Source organism: Coregonus lavaretus (genome assembly GCF_964263955.1).
Source record: "Coregonus lavaretus genome assembly, chromosome: 1".
NCBI classification, from domain to species: Eukaryota; Metazoa; Chordata; class Actinopteri; order Salmoniformes; family Salmonidae; genus Coregonus; species Coregonus lavaretus.
The window spans coordinates 84,831,157-84,850,552 of record NC_139988.1 but is presented as its reverse complement, the minus strand read 5'-3'; the positions used below and the strand labels follow the sequence as shown (position 1 = coordinate 84,850,552).

The 19,396-nt window shown below is 43.8% G+C and overlaps 1 protein-coding gene across 1 annotated transcript in view; it reads left to right on the top strand.

Moving 5' to 3' along the window:
- LOC311136550 (protocadherin-15-like) overlaps nt 1-19,396 on the top strand; it is a gene marked incomplete at both ends in the record, with an annotated part of 186,647 nt that overhangs the window by 55,363 nt on the left and 111,888 nt on the right. The window contains 5 exon segments of the mRNA XM_084170724.1: nt 5,048-5,156; nt 9,082-9,194; nt 14,871-15,077; nt 19,192-19,261; nt 19,264-19,325. Coding sequence (XP_084026850.1) covers nt 5,048-5,156; nt 9,082-9,194; nt 14,871-15,077; nt 19,192-19,261; nt 19,264-19,325 — 561 coding nt within the window.

The following is a 19,396-nucleotide window of genomic DNA, read 5'->3' as shown; positions in this document are numbered from 1 at the left end:
AGCCTTTTACATGTCGCTCCATTCAAACAGGGCTGCTTGAGAAGCAGCACACTCCTCACAGTGCTAGGGAGAGAGGTTGCTGCTAGCTGAGACACAGCTTGGCTTCTCTGGCCTCTGTTTTGCATAGTAGCCTCAGGAGTAGTCTACGTCAACAGCATGGCTGCATTCACATTAGTATTAAACACAAGACTGGTTCAGTGTGATTTCTGTGTTTTTAAGATCATTTCAAAGATTATGGCTTTAAATACAGAGTGCTATTAGATTTATGATAGTGATAGATTAGATTTATGCTATTTATGGGTAGTGATATATTACATTTATTGGTCATGCATAACTAGGATGAAGATGAAAATTCATCTGATGAGAATGATGTGCTATTCTTTTTTTTTTTTGTGACAAAAAAACAAGCGACAAGACCGAATAAGACAAAAATGTCCCCTCCGACCCCACCACCCACAGGGCTTCCCAACCCAGAGTTAGATTTGTGTTCACTAGCAGTGGTGGTTTGTTGTTGTGAACACATTGTAGTGTTCTATACAGATTCCAGACACTTCTTATGATTGGAGGAAGCATGTTGAACTGTTGAAAGTATGAAAGGATGTGTATCAGAGGAGGCTGGTGGGAGGAGCTATAGGAGGACAGGCTCATTGTAATGGTTGGAATGTTCCATTAATTCCATTCCAGCCATTCCAATGAGCCCGTCCTCTTATAGTTCCTCCCACCAGCCTCCTCTGGCGCGTGTGGAAGTAATTTAGGCGAGATTAGATTTAGACTCCCAACAGTGTGACACGTGTGTTTTCATGTAGAATGACTATCAGCATGATCTCCTTGTCAGCTCCATTGATTTTTGTTCACTGATCTAGGCAGGGCCCTGTAGGCAATCTCTCTTGATCAGAGTCTAGCAGAAGTAAAAGGCAGAGTCAGGGAAGCATGGAAATGCTAGAATTACAAGACAGATTATTCACAGGTAATTAGTTTTACACTTTGAACTCTCGTACCTTGAGTGGAAGCACCGATTTATTTAAATTGTTACTAATCCAAATGTAAAATGGATACTCACAGAACCCGGCAGACACTAGGAAAAAATTTTTTTCCAGGCGACAACATTACATTGTCTTGGCGCTTAAGTTCTAGAAATCTAGAAAAATATAATTATTATCACTCCTGTGACTTGAATGCACCCGACGATTGAATCCCAGATTCCACAAAAACAAAGACCTTGAGTAGTACTGCTATTGGCCAACTCTATTGTAGGTCTATTCCATTGACACTATCAAGCAGCGTTTTTGCTGAAAAGTAATAAATAGCATTTTTTTGCTAACATTACACTATGTCCTAAGAAAGGGTTACAGAAGGTCAAACTGTGTCCATCAGAAGGAGGTGGTGTTCTAGAGCCACACCAAACACAGTGTACTAAAACTACATTTGCTTACATTGAGATCCCTCCACACTCTGCAGCCAAGTGACAGAACAAGGTAACAGGACCCTAAAGTCAAGGACACATTTTACGAGTGCTGTGACGGGCGACATTAGGTGATTTCTGATTATGTATGCCGTGGCGAAGACACCTCTTATCAGGTCTTCATGACGAAAATGCCTTCCCCATCAATCCCATCACTCAGGGGGCTAGTTCAGTTTCACATGTGTAATGATGTACTGTTATAGTCCTTGTGTCTCTCAGAAATCCTTCCTGTCAGGCAGCTCCCCCGTTATCTCTTTGATACGCCTCTCATTTCTCCTCCGCCGGTGCTCGACAAAACATTTAAATAATGCTTCAACTTATTTATTGAGGCTCAGTACCGCTCAGGTACCTGGCAGCAGATAAAAACAGTGCCACCTGTGAAACGAAGCTTGTGATTAGAGGGGAGGAGGAGAGGGATACAGCGGAGCAGGTCATAGGTCAGATCCTAAAAACTCCTTTAGCTGTTTGTCAAAAAAAATGTTACTCTGCTGTGTCTCCTTTCACGGTACACTTAGTTTGAAAGACGATATCTCAGCCGAGGATCCAGGAAATAGTGAGACATTCTAGGGAACAGGAGCCAGGAGCAGGGAGAATGTTCATGAGGAGAGTGGAGGTGCTTTCCCCAAGACAAACGGATCCCTCCTGACAGCCTCTTTATATTCTTTCATAGCAGAGAGCTAGAGAGCCTCTCCACTGCAGTGATAACAGAAAAGGTCATTCCAAGCAAGGCTGAAGTGGGGCTCAAATGCTGTTTCGTCTGTAAATTCTACACCCCCCTCCCATACGCAGCAGCACTCTGGACATCCTCTGTGGCTAGTGTTAATAGAATCTAACATACCATCAGAGCTGAGATATCAGATTGAAAATTCAGCACTGCGGGAACAGTGGGTAGGCAACTGCTAGTGACTGTTGACAATCAACACAGGAGGCTTTGAAAGTCTTGTACCCCGGTGTTGAGTGGAGCATAATTGTTTTGTTGGTGACTGGTGTGTATGAAATGAAATGGAGAGTGTAATCAATTAATTCACTGGATAATTTGTTTGCTGGCTGAAATTTAAAGTTGGAATGAGACGTAGCTATTAATGAAAATGTGAACAGACAAATTATTCCAAATCTAAGACGAGTAATTGGCAGTTTTGAACACAGGTGCTGATATGATATGCAAATCTGTCCAATTATACTCGATGCAGATTCTTTTAATTTATGTTCCTTGTCAGTGTTCACCATATATCATAGAGGAATCTGGAAGATGCTCAGCATTAAAATGGAAGGTTGGGTTCATCTGAGTAGAGTAGTGTAGAGTAAAGCAGTCTATTGGTGTGTCTTACTGTGGGTTAGTGGGAATAGATGAAGGACCAAAGGGATGCCGTTCGCACGTTACACCATCACAGATCACACTCCTCCAGAGAATCCATCCTCGTTAATTACAGTAATAAAATCCTCTCGTGCTTCAACCGGTCCCTCAAGAGACGATCTTCCTCCAGTTCAGCCGTTAAAACGCCCAGCTGACGCTCAGTCAACCATTGATTATGGACCACGGATGTGGAACGGAGCGGAGGACCCTGGCTGGTCTGCCGAGAAGGAGTAGTTATGGTTTCAACCAGATCAAAGGAAACACATTCATTTGGCATCATGCCTAGTCGTGTATTTCAGTCACATGAAATATTCATCTGTATCAGTCAGTCTGAGTAGTATTATTTGTAAATCAATCTAGAGAAGATGGTAGACTTTTTAAATACAGGCTAAATAATTGAATGTATCACAAAATCGATATTCCCTTGCCTTGAATGATGCTGATTCATTCTGCAATTCAACTAAACACGGACACATCATCATCATCATCATCATCACCTTCACGCTATTTCATATAAATGCATTTACATGTAATCTGGACACCGGTCTTGTCTGCTGTAGTTCCTCAGGAGATGAGGGCTGACTGAAGGAGTATTATCATAGCTCATCTGTCCACCGAGGACAGGGCCACGCAGAGTCATTTGATTTACTGCAGTCATACTGGGGCCATTGTAGTTGCAGGGGCTGAGGATTACAATGGGCCCCACGGAGATAAATCATTGCCAAAGGTGCTCATGATCCATGATGAGGGAGGGAGATGTACAGAGCAGCGAGGAGCAGATAGGTGGCAGGTAGCCTAGCGGTTAAGTGCTTTGGGCTAGTAACCGAAAGGTTGCTGGTTCGAATCCCCCAGCCGACTAGGTGAAATATCTGTCGATGCTCCCTTGAGCATGGCACTTGCTGGATAACAGTGTCTGCTAAAATGTAGGTGACCATTTTTGCCTCCACTTAACAACTACTCATAGGGCTGTGTGAAGTATGATGACCAAGAAACATGGGGAGGAAAAGGCTGTAGTTTCATTCAGAGCTTGATTCCAGTTGGCTTTATTACTGTTCTGACTAATGTCTGACCTCCTTTTAGTCTCTGTACTCTACAAGGTAAACAAACCGAGATGTCTGTAATTTATTCCACACAAACAGCGTCTGTCTTTGCAACACCTCAGCTCCTCTAGCGTGTCACATATTTGTCATCAATGTCTGTCACAAATTGCCATTTCATGCCAACCAGCCCCCGGAGCATATGGTCCTACCTGTGTGTGTGTGTATGTGTGTGTTTGTGTTGTGTTGTGTTTACAGCAGCTGCTCGAGACTTCTTCTTGGCACACAGGGATCACAATTATGCAGTGGAGTCCCTGTAGGGGTCATGAACCCCCCCCCCCACACACACACACACACACAAACACACAAACACACAAACACACATAGACAGAAAGATAAGCTTCCCAGAGCCTTATTTTAGAGGCATCCAGGCAGCTAACACTGGTTGTAGCTCACCTGGTTTCTCTGAGTAGAGTTGGGTTCTAAATGAGCTGCTTTTATTTACTGGGACTGAGACTGGGCCCGCCTGTTGTTTGTAATTCTGCACATCTTTACTCCTTTCCTAGGCTGGGGAAACTTGGAATAGAGGACCCGTTACTCATTTTATCGTTATTTCTCTCTTCCTGTTCTCTCTCTCTGGAGTCTCTCTCTTTCACAAACTCTCTGTCTCTCTTGCAAACTTTCTTTTTCAGTCTCTCCCTCTTTTCCTCTCTCTCTCTCTCTCTCTTTCGCTCTCTCTCTCCCTTCCTCCCTCTCTCTCTCTCTTGGGGTTTCAACCTCTTAAATTACATAAAGAAGTGTTGTTCCGGGAGGAAACAAATGTCATTGGTTTTTGTGACAGGTACTGTGATAAAGAGGCCCACAAAGAGGTCATACAGTTTATGATTATTCACTGTTTAATTAATAAACCTTTTACTGCAAAACAAGTCAGCAGAATCTACATGATTTGTGCTTTGCCCATAATGTTTAAAGGTACAACTGAAACACTGCAATTATTTTGCTGTTGCTGCTGTGAAATGCCAAGATAACTAATTGATGAAGATTGTGTCCAACGCCATACATTCATTCTCCATCCTTTATATTCTCCATCCTTTAAGCACAGCAAGAATGGAAGCTCCCGCATCCCACACTGTGTAAATGGCTCATTTCTTAGTATCGACAGCCAGATAAAACGAAACATGACTTTCATTTCAGAGCAAAGTGAACCCTGTCAACGTGACGCCCATCATTCAGGCCGTGGACCAGGACAGGAACATCCAGCCTCCGTCTGAGAGGCCAGGAATCCTCTATTCCATCCTCGTTGGTAGGTCCCTGTCAACTCGGCTGTCATCTACAGTATTCGGAAAGTATTCAGACCCCTTCCCTTTTTCTACTTTTTTTTTTACGTTACAGCATTATTCTAAAATTGATTAAATAAACAATTTTCTTCATCAATCTACACACAATACCCCGTAATGACAAAGCGAAAACAGGTTTTTAGAAATGTTTGCAAATGTATAAAAAAACTAAACAGAAATACCTTATTTACATAAGTATTCAGACCCTTTGCTATGAGGTTTCGAAATTGAGCTCAGGTGCATCCTGTTTCCATTGATCATCCTTGAGATGTTTCTACAACTTGATTGGAGTCCAACTGTGGTAAATTCAATTGATTGGACATGATCTGGAAAGGCACACACCTGTCTATATTAGGTCCCACAGTAGACCGTGCATGTCAGAGCAAAAACCAAGCCATGAGGTCGAAGGAATTGTCCGTAGAGCTCCGAGACAGGATTGTGTCGAGTCACAGATCTGGGGAAGGGTACCAAAACATGTCTGCAGCATTGGAGGTCCCGAAGAACACAGTGGCCTCCATCATTCTTAAATGGAAGAAGTTTGGAACCACCAAGACTTCCTAGAGCTGGCCACCCGTCCAAACTGAGCAATCGGGGGAGAAGGGCCTTGGTCAGGGAGGTGACCAAGAACCCGAAGGTCACTCTGACAGAGCTCCAGAGGTCCTCTGTGGAGATGGGAGAACCTTCCAGAAGGACAACCATCTCTGCAGCACTCCACCAATCAGGCCTTTATGGTACAGTGGCCAGAAGGAAGCCACTCCTCAGTAAAAGGTACATGACAGCCCCCTTGGAGTTTGCCAAAAGGCACATCAAGGACTCTCAGACCATGAGAAACAAGATTCTCTGGTCTGATGAAACCAAGATTGAACTCTTTGGCCTGAATGTCAAGCGTCACATCTGGAGGAAACCTGGCACCATCCCTACAGTGAAGCATGATGGTGGCAGCATCATGCTGTAGGGATGTTTTTCAGCGGCAGGGACTGGGAGACTAGTCAGGATAGAGGGAAAGATGAACAGAGAAAAATACAGAGACATCCTTGATGAAACCTGCTCCAGAGCGCTCAGGACCTCAGACTGGGGCGAAGGTTCACCTTCCAACAGGACAACGACCCTAAGCACACAGCCAAGACAACGCAGGAGTCTCTGAATGTCCTTGAGTGGCCCAGCCAGAGCCCAGACTTCTCTGGAGAGACCTGAAAATAGCTTTGCAGCGACGCTCCCCATCCAACCTGACAGAGCTTGAGAGGATCTGCAGAGAAGAATGGGATAAACTCCCCAAATACAGGTGTGCCAAGCTTGTAGCGTCATACCCAAGAAGACTCGAGGCTGTAATCGCTGCCAAAGGTGCTTCAACAAAGTACTGAGTAAAGGGTCTGAATACTTATGTAAATAATATTTTTTTTAAATGTTTTTTTTTTTGCTAACATTTCTAAAAACCTGTTTTTGCTTTGTCATTATGGGGTATTGTGTGTAGATTGATGAGGGGGAAAAAAACGATGTAATCCATTTTAGAATAAGGCTGTAACGTAACAAAATGTGGAACAAGTCAAGGGTTCTGAATACTTTCCGAATGCACTATATATACGGTCACCACTGTCCCGCACAAATGCAGTGGGGATAGCTAGCTCCCAGGCCTGCAGAAGGGATAGCTAGCTCCCAGGCCTGCAGAGGGGATATCTAGCTCCCTGGCCTGGCCATGCAGAGGGGATATCTAGCTCCCTGGCCTGCAGAGGGGATATCTAGCTCCCTGGCCATGCAGAGGGGATAGCTAGCTCCCTGGCCTGCAGAGGGGATATCTAGCTACCTGGCCTGCAGAAGCGATAGCTAGCTCCCAGGCCTGCAGAGGGGATATCTAGCTACCTGGCCTGGCCATGCAGAGGGGATATCTAGCTCCCTGGCCTGCAGAGGGGATATCTAGCTCCCTGGCCATGCAGAGGGGATAGTTAGCTCCCAGGCCTTGCCAACCAGAGGGGAAAGCTAGCTCCCAGGCCTGGCTATGCAGAGGGGATAGTTACACTATACAGTACATACAAAAGTATGTGGACACCCCTTCAAATTAGTGGATTCGGCTATTTCAGCCATACCCATTGCTGACAGGTGTATAAAATCGAGCACACAGCCATGCAATCTCCACTGGCAGTAGAATGGCCTTACTGAAGAGCTCAGTGACTTTCAACGTGGCACCATCAGTTCGTCAAATTTCTGCCCTGCTAGAGCTACTCTGGTCAACTGTAAGTGCTGTTATTGTGAAGTGGAAACCTGTAGGAGAAAGTGGAAAGGTCTAGGAGCAACAACGGCTCAGCCACAAAGTAGTAGACCACACAAGCTCATAGAATGGGGCCGCCGAGTGCTGAAATGTGTAGCACATAAAAATCGTCTGTCCTCGGTTGAAACACTCACTACCAAGTTCCAAACTGCCTCTGGAAGCAATGTCAGCACAAGAGCTGTTCGTCGGAAGCTTCATGAAATGGGTTTCCATGGCCGAGCAGCCACACACAAGCCTAAGATCACCATGCGCAATGCTAAGCGTCGGCTGGAGTGGTGTAAAGCTCGCCGCCATTGGACACTGGAGCAGTGAAAACATGTTCTCTGGAGTGATGAATCACGCTTCACCATCTGGCAGTCCGACGGACGCATCTGGGTTTGGCGGATGCCAGGAGAACGCTACCTGCCCCAATGCATAGTGCCAACTGTAAAGTTTGGTGGAGGAGGAATAATGGTCTGGGGCTGTTTTTCATGTTTCGGGCTAGGCCCCTTAGTTCCAGTGAAGGGAAATCTTAACGCTACAGCATACAATGACATTCTAGATTATTCTGTGCTTCCAACTTTGTGGCAGCAGTTTGGGGAAGGCCCTTTCCTGTTTCAGCATGACAATGCCCTCGTTCACAAAGTGAGGTCCATACAGAAATGGTTTGTCGAGATCGGGGTGGAAGAACTTGACTGGCCTGCACAGAGGCTTGACCTCAACCCCATCGAACACCTTTGGGATGAATTGAAACGCCGACTGTGAGCCAGGCCTAATCGACAACATCAGTGCCCGACCTCACTAATACTCTTGTGGCTGAATGGAAGCAAGTCCCCGCAGCAATGTTCTAACATCTAGTGGAAAGCCTTCCCAGAAGAGTGGAGGCTGTTACAGCAGCAAAGGGGTGACCAACTCCATAATTAATGCCCATGATTTTGGAATGAGATGTTCGACGAGCAGGTGTCCACATACTTTTGGTCATGTAGTGTAGCTCCCAGGCTTGCAGAGGGGTTAGCTAGCTCCCAGGCCTGGCCATGCAGAGGGGTGGTGGTTGTGGGGATTCAGCACAGCAGCAGTAGCCAAAAGGCTGGTGGTGGTGGGGAGGGAGGGAGTATGCGATGGAGAGATGAGTGGGAGGTGGGGGAGGATGGGATGCGTTTATGCTGGCGGTGGCGAAGGGGAGTGGAGGGCCACCTGTTGTGAGCTGAGATGAGCAACGCAGGGCTATAGCAGGGCTGGAGCAGGAAGCAGCACAGCCGTAGCCCCTGCAGGGAATCATGCTGATGTGGAATGCTCCCCTCCTCGCTCCCCGGCTCTCTGGGAGGCCAATAAAGAGATGTCTGGGTGAGCGAGAGAGAGACCTGTCGGCAGAGACAGCGATGGATTCATCTTTCTGGAAGCAGTTCAAACACTTCAATCCCTCTGCCTTGTTTACCCTGATCATTTGAAAGCAATATGGTATTCTCTGACATACACTGACAATAAGCTTTTAATACTTTTCATTATAATTACAGTCATGTATACGTGCAATGACAGGCGCAGTAAAATGTATTAAAAGTAATGGTATATAGAAGTATTTTCCTAAAGACTCCATCTTCTCCCCTGACTTTCAGAGTGACAGTTGCTTATTTCCCTGTCCCCCGATTTAGGCAAGCCTGAGACGTACGTCGACTTCTTCTCTCTGAACCGAACCACCGCCGAGCTGCAGCTCCTGAAACCGCTCATCAGGGACCTGGACAATAGATTTGACTTGGTGATCAAGGTAATAAGAATAAAGGTCTGTAGCCCGGCGGTGGATAGACTGGATCTCTTCATGACAGGATCATGGTCTTTTCTTCTGATTAAGAGGGGGAATGATCCGATAAATCACAGCTAGAGAGAGGCAGAGGCTGGCGATGCACCGGTTGTAGGTGTGTCTGTGTCTGTGTCTGTGTCTGTGTGTGGGTGTGTGTCTGTGTGTCTGTCTGTCTGTCTGTCTGTCTGTGTGTGTGTGTGTGTGTGTGTGTCTGTGTCTGTGTGTGTGTGTGTGTCTGTGTCTGTGTATCTGTATGTGTGTGTGTGTGTGTGTGTCTGTGTGTGTGTGTCTGTGTGCATGTATTTGTGTGTGTGTGTGTGCGTGTGTGTGTGTGTGCGTGCGTTAGCAGGCAGGGAGAGGTGCTAAAACCCCATCAGGATGAGTCAGGTATCACACATACTACCGCCCAGGAGGCTTGTTGCTTTAAACTCCAGAGGGCGATGATCCGTTAAGTTTCTGCATGCTACAAAGATCCTCACACTCAAAGGGGAATATGAACATGAGCTTATGTAGATAAAAGTCCTTTATCAGGCCAGGGGGAAACTTCTGTACTACAGGTGTCTCAAACTCAGGATCAGAGAGGAAAGAGCCCAGTGCAAGCTGTGGGTTATATTATATGACTCTGTGTGTTCGTATGTAGAGGGCTTCAGTTCAACCTAGAATGCTGTGTGTTTAGTGTGTGACGTAGATATTAATGCAGTGTGTGTGTGTAGTGTCATGCTGTGTGTATGTGTGTGTGTGGGGGTAGTGTCATGCTGTGTGTGTGTGTGTGTGTGTGTGTGTGTGTGTGTGTGTGTGTGTGTAGTGTTATGCTGTGTGTGTGTGTGTGTGTGTGTGTGTGTGTGTGTAGTGTCATGCTGTGTGTGTGTGTGTTTGTGTGTGTGTGTGTGTGTGTGTATAGTGTAGTGCCATGTTGTGTGTGTGTGTGTGTGTGTGTGTGTAGTGGCATGCTGTGTGTGTGTGTGTGTGTGTGTGTGTAGTGTCATGCTGTGTGTGTGTGTGTGTGTGTGTGTGTGTGTGTGTGTGTGTGTGTGTGTGTGTGTGTGTGTGTGTGTGTGTGTGTGTGTGTGTGTGTGTGTGTGTGTGTGTGTGTGTGTGTGTGTGTTTGTGTAGTGTCATGCTCACACTGCTGTGCGCTAACAACCAGTACACAAAAAGGGTTCTCCAGCTGTCCCCATAAGAACCTTGTTTGGTTCCAGATAGAACCTTTTTGATTTCAGGTACAACCATCTGTGGAAAGGGTTCTAGATGGAACCCAAAAGGGTTCTACTTGGAACCAAAAGGGTTCTACCTGGAACCAAAACAGGGTTCTTCAAAGGGTTCTCCTATGGGGACAGCCAAATAATTATTTTAGGTTCTAGATAGCACCTTTTTATCGAAGACCAGCAACGTGCTTGAGTGATGTTCTCCTTCAGGATTCAGTACCCTCCTCCTCCTCCCTCCCTCTCTCCATCCCTCCTCTCTCTCTCCTCCTCCCTCCCTCCCTCTCTCCATCCCTCCTCTCTCTCTCCTCCTCCCTCCCTCTCTCTCTCCATCCCTCCTCTCTCTCTCCTCCTCCTCCCTCCTCTCTCTCTCCATCCCTCCTCCCTCTCTCCATCCCTCCTCCCTCTCTCCATCCCTCCCCTCTCCCTCTCTCCATCCCTCCCCTCTCCGTCTCTCCATCCCTTCCCTCTCCCTCCATCCCTCTAGTCTGAGAGGGGGAGAGATCAGCTCAGCAGTAAACCCATTTACCAGTCTGCCCTGTCCACTGACAGTTATAGAGTGCTAATCCTTCTCGGGGAGAAAGCTCATTCCCTCTTTTTTTTTTTTTAAGGCATAGAAAACAAACCGATTATCTTTCCATAAGCATCTGTTGGTGTTGGAAAGTTTCTTCTAGGCTTCATTGAGTTGGATCTTGCCAGGCTGCGAATAAAGCAGATACTGCCCTGCGGCTACGTTAAATATAGACATACAGTATGACACAGATGCATGTGAGAGGAATAGTCTCAGAGAATCGAGGGGAGGGAGCAGCTGGTTGTCTGGTGGACAGAAACGTATACTTTTATGATGACTATCATATTTTAACTGGATTTGACTGATACATGTATGTGATTGACTATTGGAGTGGTTTGAGACATGATGACATACATGTTAATCACCCTTAATTGAGTATATGGAGTCGGTCATCCAACGCTTTCTCCCACTGCTGTAATTGAATTAAGCTGCAGAGTATGCATTTGGTTCTGGACCACTTCTAAGATTAAATAGTTTCAATAATTGCCTATTTTGTTTGTTTAAAATTGGTTCTCATTCCGTTTGATATGATCGCTGCTCGTGGGTGTCAGTCATAGACTCAGATCGTAGGGGGGGCAGTCGACTTGATATTCCCCCACCAGGGAGGTGTGAAGTGCTTTTGACACAAGACGTTGCTATTCATATATACACAGTTACAAACTCGTCTAGCCAGTAATTGGAGACCATGCTGTCACTCACTTAACACTTTGGCTTCCATGTTGAGCTTTCACAAGACATGGCCACAGAGCCGAGGAGGGTGTTTGATGCAGTAACCTGGAGATTTTATTGAAAATATAACTGAAAATAATATTTAGTATTCCACAGAAACACAAGTGTTTAGGTTGATTGGGCGTGCGGCATATTATTCAAAACTGACAGCAAAATTATACAGTTACAGTGCCTTCATAAAGTATTCACAACCCTTGACTTTTTCCACATTATGTTGTGTTACAAAGTGGGATTAAAATTGATTTAATTGTCATATTTTGTCAACGATCTAAATAAAATACCCTGTAATGTCAAAGTAGAAGAAACATTCTAACATTTGTAAAAAAGTAATGAAAAAAAAACACTAATATATCTTGCTCAGATAAGTATTCAACCCCCTGAGTCAATACATGTGAGAATCACCTTTGGCAGTGATTACAGCTGTGAGTCTTTCTGAGTATGTCTCTAAGAGCTTTCGAAGCCTGGATTGTGCAACATTTGCCCATTATTCTTTTAAAAAATCCTTCAAATTGGTTGTTGATCTTTGCTAGACAACCATTTTCAGGTCTTGACATTGATTTTTAAGCAGATTTAATTGAAAACTGTAACTCAGCCACTCAGGAACATGCACTGTCTTCTTTGTAAGCAACTCCAGTGTATATTGGGCCTTGTGTTTAAGGTTATTGGCCTGCTGAAAGGTGAATTAATCTCCCAGTGTCTGGTGGAAAGCAGACTGAACCAGGTTTTCCTCTAGGATTTTGCCTGTGCTTCGCTCCATTCCTTTCTTTTTTTTATCCTGAAAAACTCCCCAGTTCTTAATATTTACAAGCATACTCATAACATGATGCAGTCACCACTATGCTTCAGAATATGGAGAGTGGTACTCAGTAATGTGTTGAATTGGATTTGCCCCAAACATAACACTGTATTCACATTTTTTGCAGTATTACTTTAGTGCCTTGTTGGAAACAGGATGCATGTTTTGGAATATACAGGCTTCCTTCTTTTCACTCTGTCAATTAGGCTATAATAATAATAATATGCCATTTAGCAGACACTTTTATCCAAAGAGAGTTACAGTCATGCGTGCATACATTTTTTTTACGTATGGGTGGTCCCGGGGATTGAACCCACTACCCTGGCGTTACAAGCGCCATGCTCTAACAATTGAGCTACAGAGGACCACATTGTGGAGGTTAGTATTGTGGAGTAACAACAATGTTGTTCATATGTCCTCAGTTTTCTCCTATCACAGCCATTAAACTCTATCTGTTTTAAAGTTATTATTGGCCTCATGGTGAAATCCCTGAAGGACGCCTGTATCTTCGTAGTGAATGGGTGTATTGATACACCATCCAAAGTGTAATTAATAATTTCACCATGCTCAAAAGGATATGTAATGTCTGCTTTTTAAAATTTTTACCAATCTACCAATTGGTGCCCTTCTTCGCGAGGCATTTGAAAACCTCCCTGGTCTTTGTCGTTGACTGAGGGACCTTACAGATAATTGGGGTACAGAGATGAGGTAGTCATTCAAAAATAATGTTAAACACTATTATTGCACACACATTGAGTCCATGCAACTTATTATGTGACTTGTTAAGCACATTTTTACTCCTGAACTTATTTAGGCTTGCCATAACAAAGGGGTTGAATACTTATTATCAAGACATTTCAGCTTTTCATTTTCTATTAATTTGCAAAAATTTCCACTTTTGACATTATGGGGTAGGCCAGTGACAGAAATCTCTATTTAATCTATTTAAAATTCAGGCTGTAACACAACTAAATGTGGAAAAAGTGAAGGGGTGTGAATACTTTCTGAAGGCACTGTAAACAAGGGGCTATTTTAACAACCATACCGTACCGTCAAAGGACAATTAATATATATATATATATATATATATATATAATTTTTGGGGGGGAGGGGGGGCTTATATTTGTCCTGTTACACAAGTGTGTAATGTAAATGTGTTTCTTGCCTATCCCAACTCCCCCGGAGACACACGCAGGGAATGGAGGTCACAATTGTACAGCGCCCCTGGAGCAATTAGGGTTAAGTGCCTTGCTCAAGGGCACAGCAACAGATTTTTCACCTTGTCGGCTCCGGTATTCGAACCAGCAACCTTCAAACCTAACCTTGAGGCTACCTGCCGCCCCCATATATAATCACTTTTATTTCAGTCTATAACATATCCACAAAGTTACTATTGTCAGATCTACTAATGTCAGATTGTCGTTACCCTGCATATACATATCAAAGTGCAATTAGATGGCATATTGTTCGCTCATTGAAATGATATAATATTATTATATAATTGTGAGTGACAAGGCCCCAGGGTAGTGCCAGACACTTTGATGCATGGGAAAATTAGCATTTCTTTATGTTGTGTATTTTTGTTTAGTAGCCCAGTCAGTGAATGGAACTGAAGACAGTGGATTTGGTGGAGCCTTTGAATACAGGCAATTATGGAGGAGGAGGGATATTGACAGCACCTTTGAAGGCTGGGCCTTTTCTGGAACATTCAGCTAGTTGATGTTGGAAATGAAGACATTCCTTTGGTCACCAATTCAGCTAGTTGATGTTGGAAATGAAGACATTCCTTTGGTCACCAGTCAGTGGTTTTTATACGAGGGGTGCAGAAGTCACCCCTCTCTCTCTTTGTTGTCATGATCAATAATTGTAAGGCGGTTTCATTACTCTGTATTGACACACCTGTACTGACTGACCATAGATTGGATCAAAATAACTGATGGAGATAATTAAACTAACGGGCCTCTACAATGAATAAGTCTCCAGTCTACGTATGTGTTTGTTAGAAAGGAATAGAATTTCTAAGCAATAAGCATCACCCTTTGGTATTCTCGAATGACATTCCAATTGGTTATTTTCTGTATCCTTGGATTCAACCACGTTTTTATCAGCTATCTTTGGAAAGTTTAGTCCATGAACCAAGCATTACTTGTGCAAAACCTCAGTGCTGCTTACATGCACTTTATGAGTAGTTCTCGGTCATGTTAATTAGGGAGAAAATGTTTTTTCAAAAAAGTGAATCTGGGACATACTACCTGAATGTGTCCAATAAAGAACACCGATTTTTCTGTTACAAAAAAAGTCTACACTGTGCCTTAATGAACGCCACCCTGTTCTATCTTTTCCAGGCAGAGCAGGACAACGGCCACCCCCTGCCTGTATTTGCTAACCTCCACATCGAGGTTCTGGATGAGAACAACCAGTCACCATTCTTCCTGGAGACCACATACCAGGGCTTCATCATCGAGTCAGCACCAGTGGGTACGACAGTGTTCACCGACGCCAGCCTCACCACCCCTCTGGGGATCAACGTTCTGGACAACGACGTTGAGGAGGTAAGAACTCATAGCTGACCAGTCTCTTCATTAATTAAATAATTTGTTCATTTGTTTATTCATTCATTCGTTCATTCCTTTGTTCATTCATTCGTTCATTTATTAATTTGTTCATTCATACACAATCTTTCTACGGAAGACTGCCGTAGATCTTGATGAGAGAGTTTGCGATCATGTTGAGGTCAAGAGCAGAGAGGTTGAGAGCAGAGGTTGACAGCAGAGAGGTTGAGAGCAGAGGTTGACAGCAGAGAGGTTGAGAGCAGAGGTTGACAGCAGAGAGATTGACAGCAGAGAGGTTGAGAGCAGAGGTTGACAGCAGAGAGGTTGAGAACTGATCTTGTTACAGTACATACTGTAGATTCAAGTGTTTATCTAGTCTAGATACAGTGTGTCAGCTGCAAATAAGGTGTTTGCTCTTTCAAGATGATACTATAGGAATGAATCAGCAAAAAACATACCTTACTTTTTAGTTTTGAAGCCATTTTATCACCATCTCTCAGTTCTCATTGGTTGAGAAGGTTGTCCAATCACATCTTTAGTTTTTTCCTATTTTTTTTAGCTCCTCCCAGGTGATCAACCTGTAGGTACAGTGGGGAAAAAAAGTATTTAGTCAGCCACCAATTGTGCAAGTTCTCCCACTTAAAAAGATGAGAGAGTCCTGTAATTTTCATCATAGGTACACGTCAACTATGACAGACAAAATGAGGGAAAAAAATCCAGAAAATCACATTGTAGGATTTTTAATGAATTTATTTGCAAATTATGGTGGAAAATAAGTATTTGGTCAATAACAAAAGTTTCTCAATACTTTGTTATATACCCTTTGTTGGCAATGACACAGGTCAAACGTTTTCTGTAAGTCTTCACAAGGTTTTCACACACTGTTGCTGGTATTTTGGCCCATTCCTCCATGCATATCTCCTCTAGAGCAGTGATGTTTTGGGGCTGTCGCTGGGCAACACAGACTTTCAACTCCCTCCAAAGATTTTCTATGGGGTTGAGATCTGGAGACTGGCTAGGCCACTCTAGGACCTTGAAATGCTTCTTACGAAGCCACTCCTTCGTTGCCCGGGCGGTGTGTTTGGGATCATTGTCATGCTGAAAGACCCAGCCACGTTTCATCTTCAATGCCCTTGCTGATGGAAGGAGGTTTTCACTCAAAATCTCATGATACATGGCCCCATTCATTCTTTCCTTTACACGGATCAGTTGTCCTGGTCCCTTTGCTGAAAAACAGCCCCAAAGCATGATGTTTCCACCCCCATGCTTCACAGTAGGTATGGTGTTCTTTGGATGCAACTCAGCATTCTTTGTCCTCCAAACACGACGAGTTGAGTTTTTACCAAAAAGTTATATTTTGGTTTCATCTGACCATATGACATTCTCCCAATCCTCTTCTGGATCATCCAAATGCACTCTAGCAAACTTCAGACGGGCCTGGACATGTACTGGCTTAAGCAGGGGGACACGTCTGGCACTGCAGGATTTGAGTCCATGGCGGCGTAGTGTGTTACTGATGGTAGGCTTTGTTACTTTGGTCCCAGCTCTCTGCAGGTCATTCACTAGGTCCCCCTGTGTGGTTCTGGGATTTTTGCTCACCGTTCTTGTGATCATTTTGACCCCACAGGGTTTGATCTTGTGTGGAGGCCCAGATCGAGGGAGATTATCAGTGGTCTTGTTTGTCTTCCATTTCCTAATAATTGCTCCCACAGTTGATTTCTTCAAACCAAGCTGCTTACCTATTGCAGATTCAGTCTTCCCAGCCTGGTGCAGGTCTACAATTTTGTTTCTGGTGTCCTTTGACAGCTCTTTGGTCTTGGCCATAGTGGAGTTTGGAGTGTGACTGTTTGAGGTTGTGGACAGGTGTCTTTTATACTGATAACAAGTTCAAACAGGTGCCATTAATACAGGTAACGAGTGGAGGACAGAGGAGCCTCTTAAAGAAGAAGTTACAGGTCTGTGAGAGCCAGAAATCTTGCTTGTTTGTAGGTGACCAAATAGTTATTTTCCACCATAATTTGCAAATAAATTCATAAAAAATCCTACAATGTGATTTTCTGGATTTTTTTTTCTCAATTTGTCTGTCATAGTTGACGTGTACATATGATGAAAATTACAGGCCTCTCTCATCTTTTTAAGTGGGAGAACTTGCACAATTGGTGGCTGACTAAATACTTTTTTCCCCCACTGTATTAGCTAATGCATGAATGCTGCGTGATTACTAGTGTGAAGTTCTCTTTCTCTGTTTTTCTACTAATCCGCCTCTTTTTAAATGATCCAATTGTCATATTTGCATGATTTCTGCTTCACATTTTTTTTATTGATTGTTGTTTCTATTTTTAGCCGGCTTGGTTAGTCTTTTGAAGTGATCTATTTTTCTCTAACCCGAGAAGCTTGTAGTAATGTAGGAAAAGGTTTCCCACAGTACATGGATGGCTTTATTATATCGTAGACCTGGCCGATATGGACAAAAATCCATATTGCGATAAATAGCCTGAATTGATGCTATAACGATAAATAGAACGATAAGTTTATAACATTAATGTGCACCAATTTTTATTTTATGATTCTTTAAACTACTAGTACTAGTTTAATGGTTGTAGCCATCAATTGTTCCATTAACAATCACCCATATTAGCAAACTTATTTCATTTCAAACTTCACATTTCTCTAGTATAGGCTACTTATCATAATGAACGATATCAGCAGAATGCCTGCGATAAGGGATCGGTATGGTCGGTGTCGATAATGTTGGGTTTATCGTCCCAGCTCTAGTACATTGACAACGCAGAGAATTGAGGGTCGCTCTGTTGTATAGATGTTATAGTAAATACTCTATGTACAAATCTACTCCAGATATATGGCTCTCGTTGTGACCATTCTGGCTTCAGCGGTCCCTACAACCAGTGGAGTTGTTTCTCACATGCCCATCTGGAGCAGGCCCATGTGACTTGGAATTATTTTGGGGAAACCCCATGCTGATGGAAGCTATGTCATTTCTCACTGAGCGGGGGCGATCTGTACTAACACAGAGCCGTTTGTTAATAATATAATATAATATGCCATTTAGCAGACGCTTTAATCCAAATTGACTTACAGTCATGCGTGCATACATTTTTTTTTTTGTGTATGGGTGGTCCCGGGGATCGAACCCACTACCTTGGCGTTACAAGCGCCGTGCTCTACCAGCTGAGCTACAGAGGACCACGTTAAGTGTCTGGGGTGATTGTTATTCTAATCGCTTGTATTTGCGGCGGTTGAATTTATTTATGTCTCGCAGCGGCTTAACTTCAATATCCACTGAAGCAGCGTCAACAATATCCACAGTGCTGAGGAGTGCATATTAGTGATGAAGGCTGTCACCAGTATGGAATGGGCCTGTATTAAAAGGACTGTCTGCTTCTAAAATGGCACCCTATTCACCATATAGTGCACTACTTTTGACCAGGGACCATAGGGATTCCCATAGGGCTCTGGTCAAAAGTAGTGCACTGTATATAGTGCTATTTCGGACACATACATTGTGTTATTGCAGGTGTGGGTGGAGGATTAGGCTGGACTCTTCATTACTAGTCTGTATTCATACATGTACTGTACCTTTCCAAGTGTTGCTCTTTGTGTGCAGAACACAACCGTGACACAAGCACTACAAAGCCCTGCAGAACTTCAAATGGATTAGGTAGAGATATGGGGTTTAACATTCTGAAAACACGTTTAGATTAGCACAACAGACCCCGCGACACAGCCAATACAGATACTGTGGACAGATGGCACATTGGTGACAAAGAATTCTTAGTATACTTTGTAATGCATTCAGCAAATAACATAAAAGATGTCAACATCAGTGCCATGGTAACACTGTGCTGCATAATCGTTGTCGATTTACATTGTCATTCAACATCACCCTGGACAAACAGTTTATTCATATTTCTTATTTGATAGATATTTCCAACTGTTGTGAGTGTTTGTCATTGCTTGTGTTTCCTTCTTCTCTGAAACTTTTATTTGAAACTGACTGATGAGGTTTCATCACCTTGCTTTCATCAATCAAAATCCAGTCAGTCAGTTGGTTGTGGACTTGTTGTGCCAGTCATTTCTTTTCCTTCCCTTGAAGACGAAAGATCCCATGCTGCAGATATCCTTGGACAACTACAACACAATCTTCACAGTGACACCTTCAGGATTACTCGCTACCTGACACTGCTGAAGCCCGTGGACCGTGAAGAGCAGCAAAGCTACACTATCACAGTAAGGCTATCTCTAGCTGACACTACTCCCTCTCCCTCTCCCTCTCCCTCTCCCTCTCCCTCTCCCTCTCT